The 14,669-nt window shown below is 45.9% G+C and overlaps 1 protein-coding gene across 1 annotated transcript; it reads right to left on the bottom strand.

Moving 5' to 3' along the window:
* Positions 1 to 462: 462 nt before the first annotated feature.
* LOC148978288 (uncharacterized) lies at positions 463 to 6,607 on the bottom strand. Its single transcript, XM_089133562.1, has 4 exons — positions 6,604 to 6,607; positions 3,084 to 3,462; positions 2,798 to 2,975; positions 463 to 2,600 (listed from the first exon to the last, which is right to left on the bottom strand). Exons 1-4 carry the CDS (start codon positions 6,605 to 6,607, stop codon positions 660 to 662), a joined length of 2,502 nt encoding a protein of 833 aa, XP_088989688.1. The 3' UTR covers positions 463 to 659.
* Between the last annotated feature and the right edge of the window lie 8,062 nt (positions 6,608 to 14,669).

Raw genomic sequence — 14,669 nt, 5'->3', positions numbered from 1 at the left:
GCTATGAAAGATTTAAATCAATGTGACCCTTGGAGAACACTAAATCCCTTAAAAAGGGAATACTCATGTTTCTCTTCTTTATCTAAAACCTCCTCTCGTATAGCTAATTTCTTAAATTCTATTTCTTTATTACCTAGTATAGAAAGTTGTATATACGATATAGTGTGGTTTTGTCGGATCATTCCGCCTCATTATTTTATTTAGACACAAAAGTTCTCCTAAATGGCGCTTGCAGACTAGATGGTTGCAAAACGTCTCAGGTTACGTATGTAACCCTGGTTCCCTGAGAGGGAACGAGAGCTGCGTTTGGAACGCGGTGGGAACGCTCTGCGTGATTGCGTCGTGAAGCACGTGTATAATCTGTCCAATGGAAGAACAAGACGTCATGGGCGATGACGTCATGACCAGGAAAACTATAAAGCACCCCAGAAAATAGACCGCATCAGCTTCTGAAAGGCCTGAAGCAAGTCGATCACAGGCATGCAGGAAGTATGGCAGGCGAACACAGCTCTCGTTCCCTCTCAGGGAACCAGGGTTACATACGTAACCTGAGACGTTCCCTTTCAAGGGAACTCAAGCTGCGTTTGGAACGCGGTGGGAACTCCATACCCACGACGCCATATGACAAATGCCTGTACTGTATGAAATAGAATAGCACACTAAGACACAAGCACCCTAGACCCTGGAGTGGAGCCTAGGTCCAAGTCATAAAAACGAACAAATGTATGCGGTGAGGACCAACCTGCCGCACTACAAATATCGTGCAACGAAACCCCAGATAATAAGGCTTTAGAGGCCGCCATACTCCTAGTCGAGTGGGCGCGGACAGCCAAAGGTGAAGGCTGACCGGCCGCTTCGTAAGCAAGTGTAATAGCCTCAACTACCCACTTGCTCATAACCTGCTTGGAGGCAGGGCAACCTCTCTTAGTTGACCCGAAACAGACAAACAATTGATCTGATTTACGCCACAGGGAAGATCTGTGGACATAAGCATCCAAAGCCCGAACAGGGCACAGCAGATTAAGCTTTTCCTGATCAGGAGAGAGAAAAGGTGGAGGACAAAAGGCCTGCAGAACTATAGGACCCGACACATTAGTGGGTACTTTAGGAATATAACCTGGCCTAGGGTGAAGAAAAGCTTTAACCATGCCAGGAGCAAATTCCAAGCACGAAGGGGCAACTGAAAGGGCTTGTAAATCACCTATCCTCTTAATAGAAGAAATAGCAATGAGAAACAAAGTCTTAAATGTGAGGAACTTTCCCGAAATCTCCTCAATGGGCTCAAAGGGAGCCAAAGCCAAGCCTTCCAGTACCACGGCCAAATCCCAGGCCGGTGTTCTCGTGCGCTGAGCAGGCCTAAGCCTCAAAGTGCCACGGAGAAACCGAACAATGAGGGGATCTCTCCCCAAAGATAAACCACCCAAAGGAGAGTGGTAGGCAGAAATAGCCGCCACATACACCTTCAAAGTGGATGGGGATAGTCCAGCAGAAAACCGTTCTTGCAAAAAATCAAGTACTGTACCAATCGGGCAGCTAACAGGATTACAATTGCGTTCTACACACCAAGTAGAGAACAGTTTCCATTTCAAAGCGTACAGTCTTCTCGTGGAGGGAGCTCTAGATTGGAGTATGGTCTCCACGACCTCAGTCGAGAGACCTGACTCTATGAGCTCGGCCCCCTCAGGGGCCAAGCCCACAGTTTCCACAACTCCGGGCGAGGGTGATAAATTGAGCCCCCTGCTTGGGACAGCAGGTCCCTCCTGATCGGAATCTCCCATGGAGAGCCGTCTAGAAGAGACACTAGGTCCGAGAACCAGACTCGGGCCGGCCAGTACGGGGCTACTAACAAAAGACTGACCCCTTCCTGGCGAACCCTCTCCAGAACTCCCGGAATCAGAGATATCGGGGGGAAAGCATACAGGCGCAGCCTCGGCCAAACCTGACCCATCGCATCCAGTCCGAGAGGAGCTGGGTGCGTGAGGGAAAACCACATTTGACAATGAGTTGAATCTAAAGATGCGAAAAGGTCTACCTGAGCACGACCAAATTTCTCCCACAGGAGTTCCACCACCTCGGGGTGAAGTCTCCACTCCCCGGGCCTCAGCCCCTGCCTTGACAGGATATCTGCTCCCTGATTCAGATGCCCTGGAATAAAAACTGCCCTGAGAGACAGTAATTTCCCTTGGGCCCACAGAAGGATCTGACGAGCCAACTTGCAGAGGTGACGTGACCTCAGACCCCCCTGATGGTTTATGTACGAGACCACCGATGTATTGTCCGTGCGGACAAGCACATGGTGGCCTCTCAGGTCTGGCAGGAAGTGCTTGAGAGCTAGAAACACCGCCATCATTTCCAAACGATTTATGTGCCAGGAAACCTGATGGTCCTGCCAAAGACCTCTCGCCGAGCGACCACTCATGATCGCCCCCCACCCTGTGAGGGAAGCATCCGTCGAAAGCAAAACGCGTCGACAATAAGCCCCCAACACTGGGCCCTGGGCGAGGAACCAAGGTTTGCTCCACATGACCAAGGCACGAAGGCAGCGCCGCGTGACCTTGATCAAGCGAAATGGATTTCCCCTCGGGGAAAACCCCTTGGTCCTGAGCCACCACTGCAGGGGTCTCATGTACAGAAGGCCAAAAGTGATAACGTTGGACGCAGCTGCCATGAGACCCAACAGTCTTTGAAACTGTTTCACAGTGAGTGACCGGCCTAGTTTCACCCCTTTTACGGCTGAGAGAATCGATGAAATACGTGCTGGAGACAACTGTGCCCGCATCGTTGTCGAATCCCATACCACACCCAGAAAGTTCGTCCTCTGAGATGGGAGGAGAACACTCTTCTTGGCGTTGAGCCTCAGCCCTAGCCGTTTCAAATGGGACAGAACGGCATCTCGATGCCGAACTGCCATCTGCTCTGAGTGAGCTAAAATCAGCCAATTGTCGATGTAATTTAACACACGGATGCCCTGGAATCTGAGAGGAGCCAGGGCTGCATCCATGCATTTCGCGAAAGTGCGGGGTGATAACCCTAGCCCGAACGGAAGAACCCGATATTGGTACGCTTCGCCCCCGAAAGCGAACCTCAGGAACTTCCTGTGATGAGGATGGATGGAAATATGAAAATGAGCGTCCTTCAAGTCTATCGTCACAAACCAGTCCTCGGACTGAATCTGTGACACTATCTGTTTGAGTGTAAGCATCTTGAACTTGAGTTTCTGAACTGTGTGGTTTAAAAGACGCAGGTCTAGAATAGGACTTAACCCCCCATCCTTTTTTGGAACAATAAAGTAGCGGCTGTAAAACCCTGACTCTCTGCTGGGAGGAGGAACCCTCTCTATAGCTCCTTTTTGCAGAAGTGTCAGTACTTCCTGCTCCATGACCAGAGCCTGCTCGGAGTTCACCACGGTGGGAAGAACCCCTATAAACCTGGGCGGACGAGAACCGAACTGAATTCTGTAACCTGAAGAAATACAAATTTATTAAATGTTTCATAAAGGTTTAACAGTATTTTGAACTGAAAAATGTATACAGTGTTTACCATTTTGAGGCCAATAAGATTAAGCCAACCATTCCAGGTGTCACACATTAGCTTTTGTCTTTATGCGCTTCCTGGCCATTAAGTTCAAGATTCAGCTTTGCTTTTGTAATGGTAAAAGTGTGACCACGCTGGTCAGACTGATTAGATTAGCGTCTCTGGTAATCTGCTGAATCATTTACATTTGCTTTGTTTCAAGAGACTCCTCCTCAATGTAACTCCTCCAGATTAGCATCTCAAGGCACAGAAAACTGCTATGCTGATGAACTGAGGTGTCTGTTGAATCATATACGTTTACTTTTGTTTCAGTTTCTCCCCCCTTCAATGTAAACTCCTCCCCTCTAAATGTATAAATTGTAAGGGAATGTTTTCCCTTAGTTAGACTATCTTAGACTATCTTAGACTATCTTTGAGATGACTACAGCTACGCAATAAAGAACTTCTGCGTGTAAGATACCTCAAGAGTCTCCTGGTCTGTTGCGTGGAAGAAGAAAAAACTTCACTACAGATGGTGCCGTGACCCGGATAGAGAAATCTTACCTGAATCCAAAACTTCAAGCAACAAAAGATTTCAACAGAGAATCTCAACTGAATCTTGAAAACTTCAAGCAGAACAAGATCTCAAAGCGGACTGAGTTCCAGAACAAGAACAAAAACTTTTCTGACTGAGTTCCAGACTGAATCTTTTCATACAAGCAACGATTCGGTGAGTTTCACTCTATTCAAAGAACCAGACCAGTACCAAAGTTGTGCCTCTGCGCCGTCAGAGAAAGAGTTATCAGGCAGCTGTAGTGTTTGATTAACTAAAGTTATCCTTTAAAAGCTGTCTTTTAAAGATGATAGATATCCTCTGTTGTCAGGCAGGGAAGATTGACATTAAATGTTAATATTTTGGGATCCTCTGAATAAGTCAGGGAAGTTGTAAGATATCCTCTGAATGAGTCAGGGAAGTTTTGTGTAACGGAATAGTGCCTCTACGTTGCTAGAGAAGATATCCTCTAAACTTAGGGAAGATTAACATTACGTGTTAATATTTGGTGATAACCTCTGTTCACAGAGAAGGATTAGCATTTTTGTGCTAGTTATTGTGGTCGTATCCTCTAAAAGTTAGGAAGGTGAAAGATCCTTTCCATTTTCTTTCAGGGAAGATTAGCGTAACATGCTAATAGTTTGTGTTTGTTTGTTGTTGTTTTGTGGTGTTACCCTCTAAAAATTACTTTAGAGATGAAAGTTTAAACCTCTGTACAAACAGGGAAGTATTAGCATAAAGTGCTAGTAATGTTGTGGATTTCCTTTGCTCTGTCAAAGAAGGTTTACAACAGTCGATCTGTGTAAACAAGTGTAGCCTCTGTTGATCAGAGAAAGTTAGTTGTTTTGTGTGATAACAAAGAAACTCACAAAATGGTTGTGACGAATGCTAGGTTGGTTCCTACAACTGAGAAAAGTGGCCTTGCCACTCCATTGTGGTCAGATAGTGAGTTTAAGTCATTGTTAGGAGAGCACATGGACTCCATAGTGACTCAGTCAGTCCGATTGAATTTGACAAAGAAATTTGGCATTCACCCAGAAAAAGTATGGTCGATGGAAGATTGTAAAAAAGTGCTTGGAGCAAGTATTCGCAAGAACAATGTGAAAGCCATTATCTGTTGTTACAAAGAATACAGTTTATCCATTGCACAAGAGCAAGCTAGGTGTATTGCTAAGTTAAATGAACAGAACAAACAATTGCAGACTCAATTGTCCTGTTTCAAGACAAAGGTGGGCCAGGCCTCAGCCAAATGTAACACTGAAGACCAACAGTCAGATGAAACTTTTACTGACTTACAAGCATTGTTTGAAAGAGATGTAGACATCCCATCAGTAACAGATAAGCATGTTAATTCAGTGAAGGTGTGTGCTGCTAGAAAAAGACCACAGGGAATTGAACAGTCAGAAAGTGTTCCTTCCAGTGCTTCTGTTGTTCAAATCCAAACTGTTGCTACAACGCTCGGACCTAGAGACATAGAGAGATTGTCCCAGAGTTTACCGCCAGCACGCACACAGTTCACTGAATTTAGAAGAGCATTGGTCAGCAAAATGCGTCTCTACGACATGTCGTTAACAGAAGTCACACAGTTAATGTCTCAAATTCTAACTGAATCTGAATTCAACAGTTTTGAGTCTGCTGTTACTTCTGAACTGCAACATGCCAGAAAAGATGAATCAAGAGAAGGTGTTCTGAAAATCCTAAAGAATATCCTAGGACCCAAGATAGATTGGTCTAGAATTACTAACTGTGTACAAAAGAAAGAAGAAACTGTGAATGAATATACTGAGAGGTTTTGTCAGTCAGCTGTAGCGTACAGTGGAACAGTGGATGATTCTGAAAGTGTACTCAATGACAAAGGACCGCTGGTCCGCATCTGGTCAGATGGCCTTATAGCTGACTACAGAAGAGCTTTGCCATTTTTGGATCTGACTTGGTCTCACAGAACTCTTAGAAGTAACCTGGACAGGTTAACTGCTTGGGAAAGAGATTTTGATGTTAAGGCAAGAGTACAAATTGCAGCAGCCTCTTTTAAGGTCAGCACAGAAAACCCACAGAAACGTAAATGTCCTAAGAGAGAGGGCAGGTGTTATTACTGTGGTCAGCCGGGACACTGGAGTAGAGAGTGTAGAAAAAGCAGAAAGAATTTTAAAGAAGGCAACCCTTTTGCCCAACTTCTCAGTTTGCTTGCTACTCTGAAGCCGCCATTCCCCACGTCTTTAAACGGGTGGGGCAGCTTGTTGACGTGTTAACCATTTGGACTGTGAGTGCTTAATTTCCCCAGTAACTTACAACAGAGATAAAAAAACTTATGTTTGTTTAACGGAACAAAAGGAAAGTGACTGTCTCAGCTTTTCCTTTGGGGGACTGCTTTAAGTAAACTCACAGCCTTAAATGTTATTCTACAGTACAGGCCTTTCAGCAATAATAGTGTTAGGTCAGACTGTAAATGCCCACACGCAGTATTAGCACTAATGAATGAAGCAAAAGTCAATTTTGTCACCTTTTCCCATTGGGGAAATTGATTTAACTATCCTCACCCATTCTCACGTATGATGTCTACAACGACTGATGTTTTGTTAGAGGATGAAGGAAAAATAACTCATGATTGAGTTACGCAGATTAAAGTACACATGACACAGGACAGGTCAAGCCATTAGAGCCTAATTGGCATGTGCCCCATCAAGTAATGTTAATCGGCAGTATTGTGTCAAGGAAGAAAAGAAACTTGGTATCATGTATCACAATGAAAAGTGTTCTGCAAAGTTCTGCCCACTGACAGGGACATACAAAGGACACGAACCAGTGAGGAACCCAAGGGAAGAACCGAAATGCCATATGCGTCGGGGGTCACCCCTTGGGCGAAGATTTCCTCATAGGCCTTCCCCATCCATTTAGTCTCATCCTCACCTCACTGTCTTCTTTAGGTGTCAAGAATTAAGAAATAGGGAAAGAGGGAACAATAGCAGACTCAGTGTTTACTCAGCAGGATACAACCCTTGTCTTTGAAGAAATACTGCTCTCTTGTTTTCTTTTTCCTCTGTGCAGATACCACTTGATGGCTATCCCGAGACCCATACGCACAGACGTCTTCACTTGCGTATGAAGACACCACTTCCAGAAAACAACGAGACCTACTGCCGAGCCAACTATCACCAAAGTAAAGAAGAAAAATACACAACGCAGAGAAAAGACTTACGGAACCTTCAGTCCATCAACATTATCAAGATGTAGTAACCACCAGGACATCGCACAATGTGAAGACTCCAGAATCCTTGTTTTGCTGGAAACGTTGCAGGCCACAGCCGAAGATGGCTGCATTGACTCTCTTGTGCACAAACATGATGGTTAAACAGTCTTGATCTTTCAGCAAAAATTACACCAGATATAACTGAAGTTTAATTTTTCCGTAAGAGCTTCACGGACCCTAATTGCATGTTTGTTTTCTGTGTCAGCATGTAATTACAGAAAAAGCAAACACAGAACATAAGTATGTGCCTGTAACTAGCACAAGTTACATGAATGAACTTTCTTAAGTGTTTAAATTTGTACATAATGTGAGAGTTATTAATACTCTCAAAAGGGGGGACTGAAGAAATACAAATTTATTAAATGTTTCATAAAGGTTTAACAGTATTTTGAACTGAAAAATGTATACAGTGTTTACCATTTTGAGGCCAATAAGATTAAGCCAACCATTCCAGGTGTCACACATTAGCTTTTGTCTTTATGCGCTTCCTGGCCATTAAGTTCAAGATTCAGCTTTGCTTTTGTAATGGTAAAAGTGTGACCACGCTGGTCAGACTGATTAGATTAGCGTCTCTGGTAATCTGCTGAATCATTTACATTTGCTTTGTTTCAAGAGACTCCTCCTCAATGTAACTCCTCCAGATTAGCATCTCAAGGCACAGAAAACTGCTATGCTGATGAACTGAGGTGTCTGTTGAATCATATACGTTTACTTTTGTTTCAGTTTCTCCCCCCTTCAATGTAAACTCCTCCCCTCTAAATGTATAAATTGTAAGGGAATGTTTTCCCTTAGTTAGACTATCTTAGACTATCTTAGACTATCTTTGAGATGACTACAGCTACGCAATAAAGAACTTCTGCGTGTAAGATACCTCAAGAGTCTCCTGGTCTGTTGCGTGGAAGAAGAAAAAACTTCACTACAAACCCGATTGTATAATCTGCAGGACCCAATGAGATACATTTGGCAGAAGTTTCCACGCTGCCAAAAAATCTACTAAGGGTACCAGTCTCTCGAGACTGGCCTCTGGATTTAATTGAAGAGCCACTTCGGTGCCCTGAAGCAGATAACCGGCAGGGAACAACCGACTTGACTGTTCTACGACCCTCCTCGGAGGATTGTCTGGGGACGCCGACACCTCGGTGCCCTGAAACGGATAACCGGCAGGGAACAACCGAACTGACGGCGCTGCGACTCCCCTCAGAGATTCGCCCCCCGGAGGGCGCAGAGGAGAAACGATTCCTCGAAACCGTTTCTCCCCGGAGGGGACCACCCTCAGAAGCCTGACAGCCTTGGCGTCAGGACTTCTTCTTAGCCGAAGCTTTCTTAGAGACAATGACAGTCCTCAGATCTGGCCTGTCTCTAATAGGCTTCGACTGCGAACGCCAGCCCGGCCCCCCCCCCCTCCCCTTTGCCTGAGGAGGAGCCCGAGAAGCGACGCTTTCTTTCTGCTGTACTCTGTACTGCGAGGAGCTCGTAGTCGGCCGAGACTGATCAGAACGCCCAGCAGTCTCAGGGATATTAGATCGGCGAGGAAGAAACTTCTGGAATGCTGCATTTTGTTTCTTAGATTCTTGAAATCTTTCAATAACTGTGTTTATAGAATCACCAAATAAACCAGAAGGTGATAGTGGAGCATCCAGAAGGACAGATCTATCTTTATCTTTTAAATCAGCTAAATTAAGCCACAGATGGCGCTCAGTAGCCACCAAAGCTGACATAGATCGACCCACAGATTTAGCCGTCTCTTTGGTGGCACGGAGAGATAGATCCGTCACGCGACGTAATTCGCGAATCACGTCAGCGCTGACTTCCTCACAATCATCCAAATCCCTAAGCAGGTCGGCTTGGTACGCTTGCAAAATAGACATGCTATGCAAGCATGCCGCAGCCTGACCCGCCGCCGAATACGCTTTACCCACCAGCGCTGAAGTTGATTTTAATGGCTTGGTGGGTAATGCCGGGGCTTTGAGAGATGACGCTGACTCAGGAGAGAGATAGCTCGCGAGCGTCTCTTCAGCCTGAGGCATCGTCATATAACCCGCGTCCTTCATCCCCATAACGTTACTACAATTATGTGTCTGGGGATTAAAGACACGGAAAGACACCGGCTTTTTCCACGACCTCGACACCTCAGTGTGGAGATCGGGAAAAAACGGGAGTCCCCGGCGTGGAGGCTGCACTCTGGATGGCAAAAATCTCTCGTCTAACAAACTCTTTTTATTTCTGCAAACATCCTGTTCTCCTGTTTCTGGCCACTCAATATTTAGTCTAGAAACAGCACGAGTTAAAACCTCCATGAGCTCCTCATCTACAAGTGACTTGTGATATGGTTTCGTGTGTTCATGTTCACTTGCATCAATACTGACGACATCCAATTCCTCAGAACTGGATAGTCGCAGACTTTGTGCCTCATCCCGGGGAGAAGAAACCGCAGCGCGTGCTTCTCCCTGAGATAAGGCACTAGATCCAACAGGTAAGGGCTGAGAAAGGGCAGAGCCCGTCTCAAACCCCGCTGTTAGATCCATTTGCGATCCCCAAGACGAGCGCCGACGCTGTGCCTCGGCAGCAGCGGGACCCGCGCCTCGGGGAGCGCGCACCGAACCGTCCTCCTCAAAGAACGCCCGGCGAGAGCGGAGCGTCTTCACAGACAGCTTATCGCAATGCTCACAGTCAGCTCCCTCGAGAACTGACTGGGCATGCTCCACTCCCAAACAAGCAACACAGAGCTGATGTGTGTCCCCACCCGTGATGAAACGAGGGCAGGGAACAACACAACGCTTGTATTCTTGTTTAGCCATTACACGATATATTGTGAACAGACAGACAACAATAAATCAGACACGGACAATTTCATACAGAGAGCGCTTGTGAAGGCACAGAAGCTGATGCGGTCTATTTTCTGGGGTGCTTTATAGTTTTCCTGGTCATGACGTCATCGCCCATGACGTCTTGTTCTTCCATTGGACAGATTATACACGTGCTTCACGACGCAATCACGCAGAGCGTTCCCACCGCGTTCCAAACGCAGCTTGAGTTCCCTTGAAAGGGAACTCTGAATTCATTAAATTTGTTGGTGATCAGATAGACCTATACTTTACAATAAATACAAATCAAACCTCGGCGGCCATTAGATGGGAAGCCTTTAAGGCATTTATTAGAGGCCAAATGATTATTTATACTAGATCCAAATTTAATAAAGATAGACAAAAGCTGCTTGAGTTAGACACTGAATTTAGAGATTTAGAGAAAATGATAATCCTAGATAAATCTGAGCGAATTAAGCAAAAATTATTAGCATTAAAAGCTGAATATGAGGAACTTTCAACACTAAAAGCTGAAAATAGTATATTAAGACTTAAGCAAACTTTTTATGACCAGGGTGAGAAACCCAGTAAATTGCTGGCCTGGCAACTTAAGAAATTGACTTCAGAAAGAGCTATTAATAAAATTATTAATGGGAGAGGAGAAATTACAACAGATACGGCTAAGATTAACTGTACATTTGTATCGTTTTACAAATATCTGTATCAAACCGAATTTTCTATAAGTGCCTTTACTCAAAACAAATTTTTGGATGGATTGGATATTCCCTCTATTCCCAAAAAGACACAACTTGAGCTAGATAGGGAATTGGAATTAGAAGAGATTTCTAATGCTATTCTTAAAATGAGGTGCGGTAAAGTGGCGGGTCCGGATGGACTCCCAATTGACATTTATAAGCAATTAAAAGATAAAAATAATAGGCCGTTACTGGATATGTATGTGGAAGCTTACAGGACCTCTCAAGGTATAAGCTCAAAGCTCTGACAGAGCAAGTGAAGCCTCTCCTCTTCCAACGACACATGAGGTGGAGGATGGAAAGCCTGAAGGACTATAGAACGAGCCTTATTCGATGGAACTTTAGGCATGTAGCCTGAACTCGGGTGCAAAAAGGCTTTTACTCTACCAGGGGCAAACTCCAAGCAAGCCGGCGTTACTGCCAGGGCTTGGAGATCTCCCACCCTCTTAAGTGAGGTAAATGCCAAGAGATAAAACATTTTCAGCTTAAAGTCCTTAGGCGAAGCCGACACTAAAGGTTCGAAGGGAGCCAGGGATAACCCTTCCAGAACTATTGCCAGGTCCCAGGCAGGAACCCTGGACCTGGTTGCCGGCCTCATCCTCCAAATACCACGGAGAAATCGAATGACCAACTGGTGCCTCCTCAAAGGCCCATCATCTAATGGCGCATGGAAAGCCGAAATGGCAGCCACGTACACCTTAAGAGTGGACGGGGAGAGACCCGCAGAGAAACGATCTTGGAGAAAATCCAGAACTGAAACCACTGCGCAGTTTACTGGATCTAACTCATGCTCTCTACACCAAGTGACGAACACATTCCACTTGAGGCCATATAATCTCCTGGTAGATGGAGCCCTAGAGCTAAGTATGGTTTCAACCACTCCAGCTGACAGACCAGCATTTAGGTACTGAACCCCCTCAGGGGCCAGACCCACAGCTCCGGAGGACGGTGGAAGATCGTGCCCTCCGCCTGAGACAACAGATCCCGCCTCAGAGGAATCTGCCATGGCGGAGCTATGAGGAGTGATATTATGTCCGAAAACCATACTCGTGTCGGCCACATTGGGGCAACCAGAAGTAGACTGATGCCCTCCTGATGGATGGAAATGCATACAGGTGAAGCCTCGGCCAGGCCTGTACCATGGCATCCAACCCCAGTGGGGCTGGATGTGAGAGGGAGAACCAAAGTGGACAGTGGGACGTCTCTCGAGACGCAAACAGATCCGCTTCCATTGGTCCAAACCTCTCCCATATCGACTTCACCACCTCCGGATGAAGTCTCCATTACCGGGGCCTCAGCCCCTGCCTCGACAGGATGTCCGCTCCCTGATTCTGAACCCCCGGAATATATACTGCCCTCATCGACAGAATTTTTCCCTGTGACCAAAGGATAACTTGATGCGCCAGTCTGCGCGATCTGAGTCCTCCTTGTCGGTTCAGATAGGCTACCACTGACGTATTGTCCAATCGTACTAAGACGTGGTGACCTTTGATGTCTGGGAGGAAGCTCCTCAAAGCCCTGAACACAGCCATCATCTCTAGGCAGTTTATATGCCAAGAACTATGATGGTCCTACCACAGACCCCTGGCAAAGCGGCCGTCCATGACCGCGCCCCAGCCAGTGAGGGGGGCGTCTGTCGAAACGGTTTTCCGGCGACATGACACCCCCAACACTGGCCCTTGGGAGAAGAACCAAGGTTTCTTCCATATCTGCAGAGAATGAAGGCACCTGCACGTTACTCTGATCATACGAAACGGATTCCCCTTGGGAGAGAACCCCTTGGTTTTCAACCACCACTGAAGGGGCCTCATGTGAAGAAGGCCCAAAGGAATAATGTTGGATGCCGCTGCCATGAGGCCCAGCATCCTTTGAAATTGCTTCACAGTGATGGCCTGGCCCAGCTTCACCCTGGATACCATCGCCAAAATTGACTCGATACGTGCGGGAGACATTCGTGCCTGCATTGTAGTCGAGTTCCACACGACTCCCAAAAATGTCGTGCACTGGCATGGTTCTAGCACACTCTTCTTTGCATTGAGTCTCAGCCCTAATTTCTGAATGTGGCCAAGGATGACATCTCGATGCCGAACTGCCATTTCCCGAGACTGAGCCAGAATGAGCCAGTCGTCGAGATAATTCAGTATACAAATGCCTTGAAGTCTCAGTGGAGCAAGGGCTACGTCTATACATTTGGTCAATGTGCGGGGAGAGAGTGCTAGGCCGAACGGAAGAACCCGATATTGGTAAGCTTCGCCCCCGAAAGCGAACCTCAGGTACCTCCTGTGACATGGAAGGATGGAGATGTGAAAATAGGAGTTTTTAAACTATTGTGACAAATCAGTCCTCGGACCTGATTTGACTCACGATTGCAGGAATGGTTAACATTTTGAACCTGAACCTCCTCAGAGATCGGTTCAAAACCATGAGATCTAAAATTGGCCTTAACCCCCCATCCTTCTTTGGAACTATAAAGTACCGGCTGTAAAACCTGGACTCCCTGTCTAATGGAAGAACACGTTCTATGGCTCCCTTCAACAGAAGAGTCTGTACTTCTTGTTCCATCACCTGAGCCTGCTCTGGGACCACTGTAGTCTGCATCACCCCAGAGAACTTGGGGGGGGGGGGTTGCGCGAACTGCAGTCTGTACCCAGATCTTATTATCTGCAGGACCCATACAGATATGTTGGGGAGATGATACTACTCCTCTACAAAATTTACAAGGGGTACCAGCCCTTCGAGACTGACCTCTGGTGTTTGTTGAGCATCTTTCTCGACTCCCTGAAACGGAATACCGGTAGGTTGTAGTCAATACGGTCTTTGTGACCATAATCGATGCTTTGTTATAACGTCTTCGTTGGAAATGGATGCGGCTAACGGTGGGCAGCATGCATCCTTTCCAAGAGGGCTCTGCTGTGAGAACAACCTCGGTTGCCCCACAGCGGAGGGGACAGCCCTCCGAGGTCCCACCATTCGCCTTTTTCACGCGTAACCGGAAACTACGTCACGCCGGGTAAACTGATTTCCGCCACAGCAGAAACTACGGTGTTTTGAACATGGAGCGTTATTTCACAACTTCTCTCTCGACACTTCCACGGCTAAGATTTGAGGATGTTGACAGAATTGTTGGACAGCACTCAACAGTTAAAGAAACGAGGCTGAGCAAAGGCTATAAATTCTTCGTTGAGGAATTTATTCACAATTATCAAGGTAAGTTGACAACTATCTGGCGCTAGCACTTGCAACATTATGAATGCTAATTGCTAACCATTTGTATGTGTTCAGTCTCCAATGTTGTTGATCGCAAGGTGGTAGTAAGAGCTAGGTGTTATCGGTCTATGAGGAAAAATGAGGAGCCCCACACTCTTGAGGTTATATGTAACGCTAACGTTAATATGCCGGTTGGCTAATATGAGTTAGTCAGACTGTTCTGATATCAAGTTACTACGGTTGCAGAATTTATTTCCCTTTCTTTTAGTTTCACCTGTCTTAAGTTTTTCTATGTTGGTTTTTAGTTATGTCTCTTTCATTGCTTCTGCGGTTGCAGACTACAGCTGTATTTCTTGCTTTTGCTGCTGTTTGCAGCTTTCAATTAACAGCACTGAAAGGGATAGTACACTTTAAAATTGAAATTCTGTCATCATATACTCACCATTAAGTTGTTTTTTAGCCTGTACGAATTTCTTTCTTCTGCTGAACACAAATGAAGAAATTTTGAATAATAATGTCAGTAACCAAACAGTTTACTGGTGCCATTGCCTTGCATAGTACTTTTTTTCCTACAACGGAAGTCAATGGGA

The sequence above is a fragment of the Pimephales promelas genome, chromosome 7 (genome assembly GCF_988280905.1).
Source record: "Pimephales promelas chromosome 7, fPimPro1.hap1.1, whole genome shotgun sequence".
NCBI classification, from domain to species: Eukaryota; Metazoa; Chordata; class Actinopteri; order Cypriniformes; family Leuciscidae; genus Pimephales; species Pimephales promelas.
This window is presented reverse-complemented; position numbering and strand designations above follow the sequence as displayed.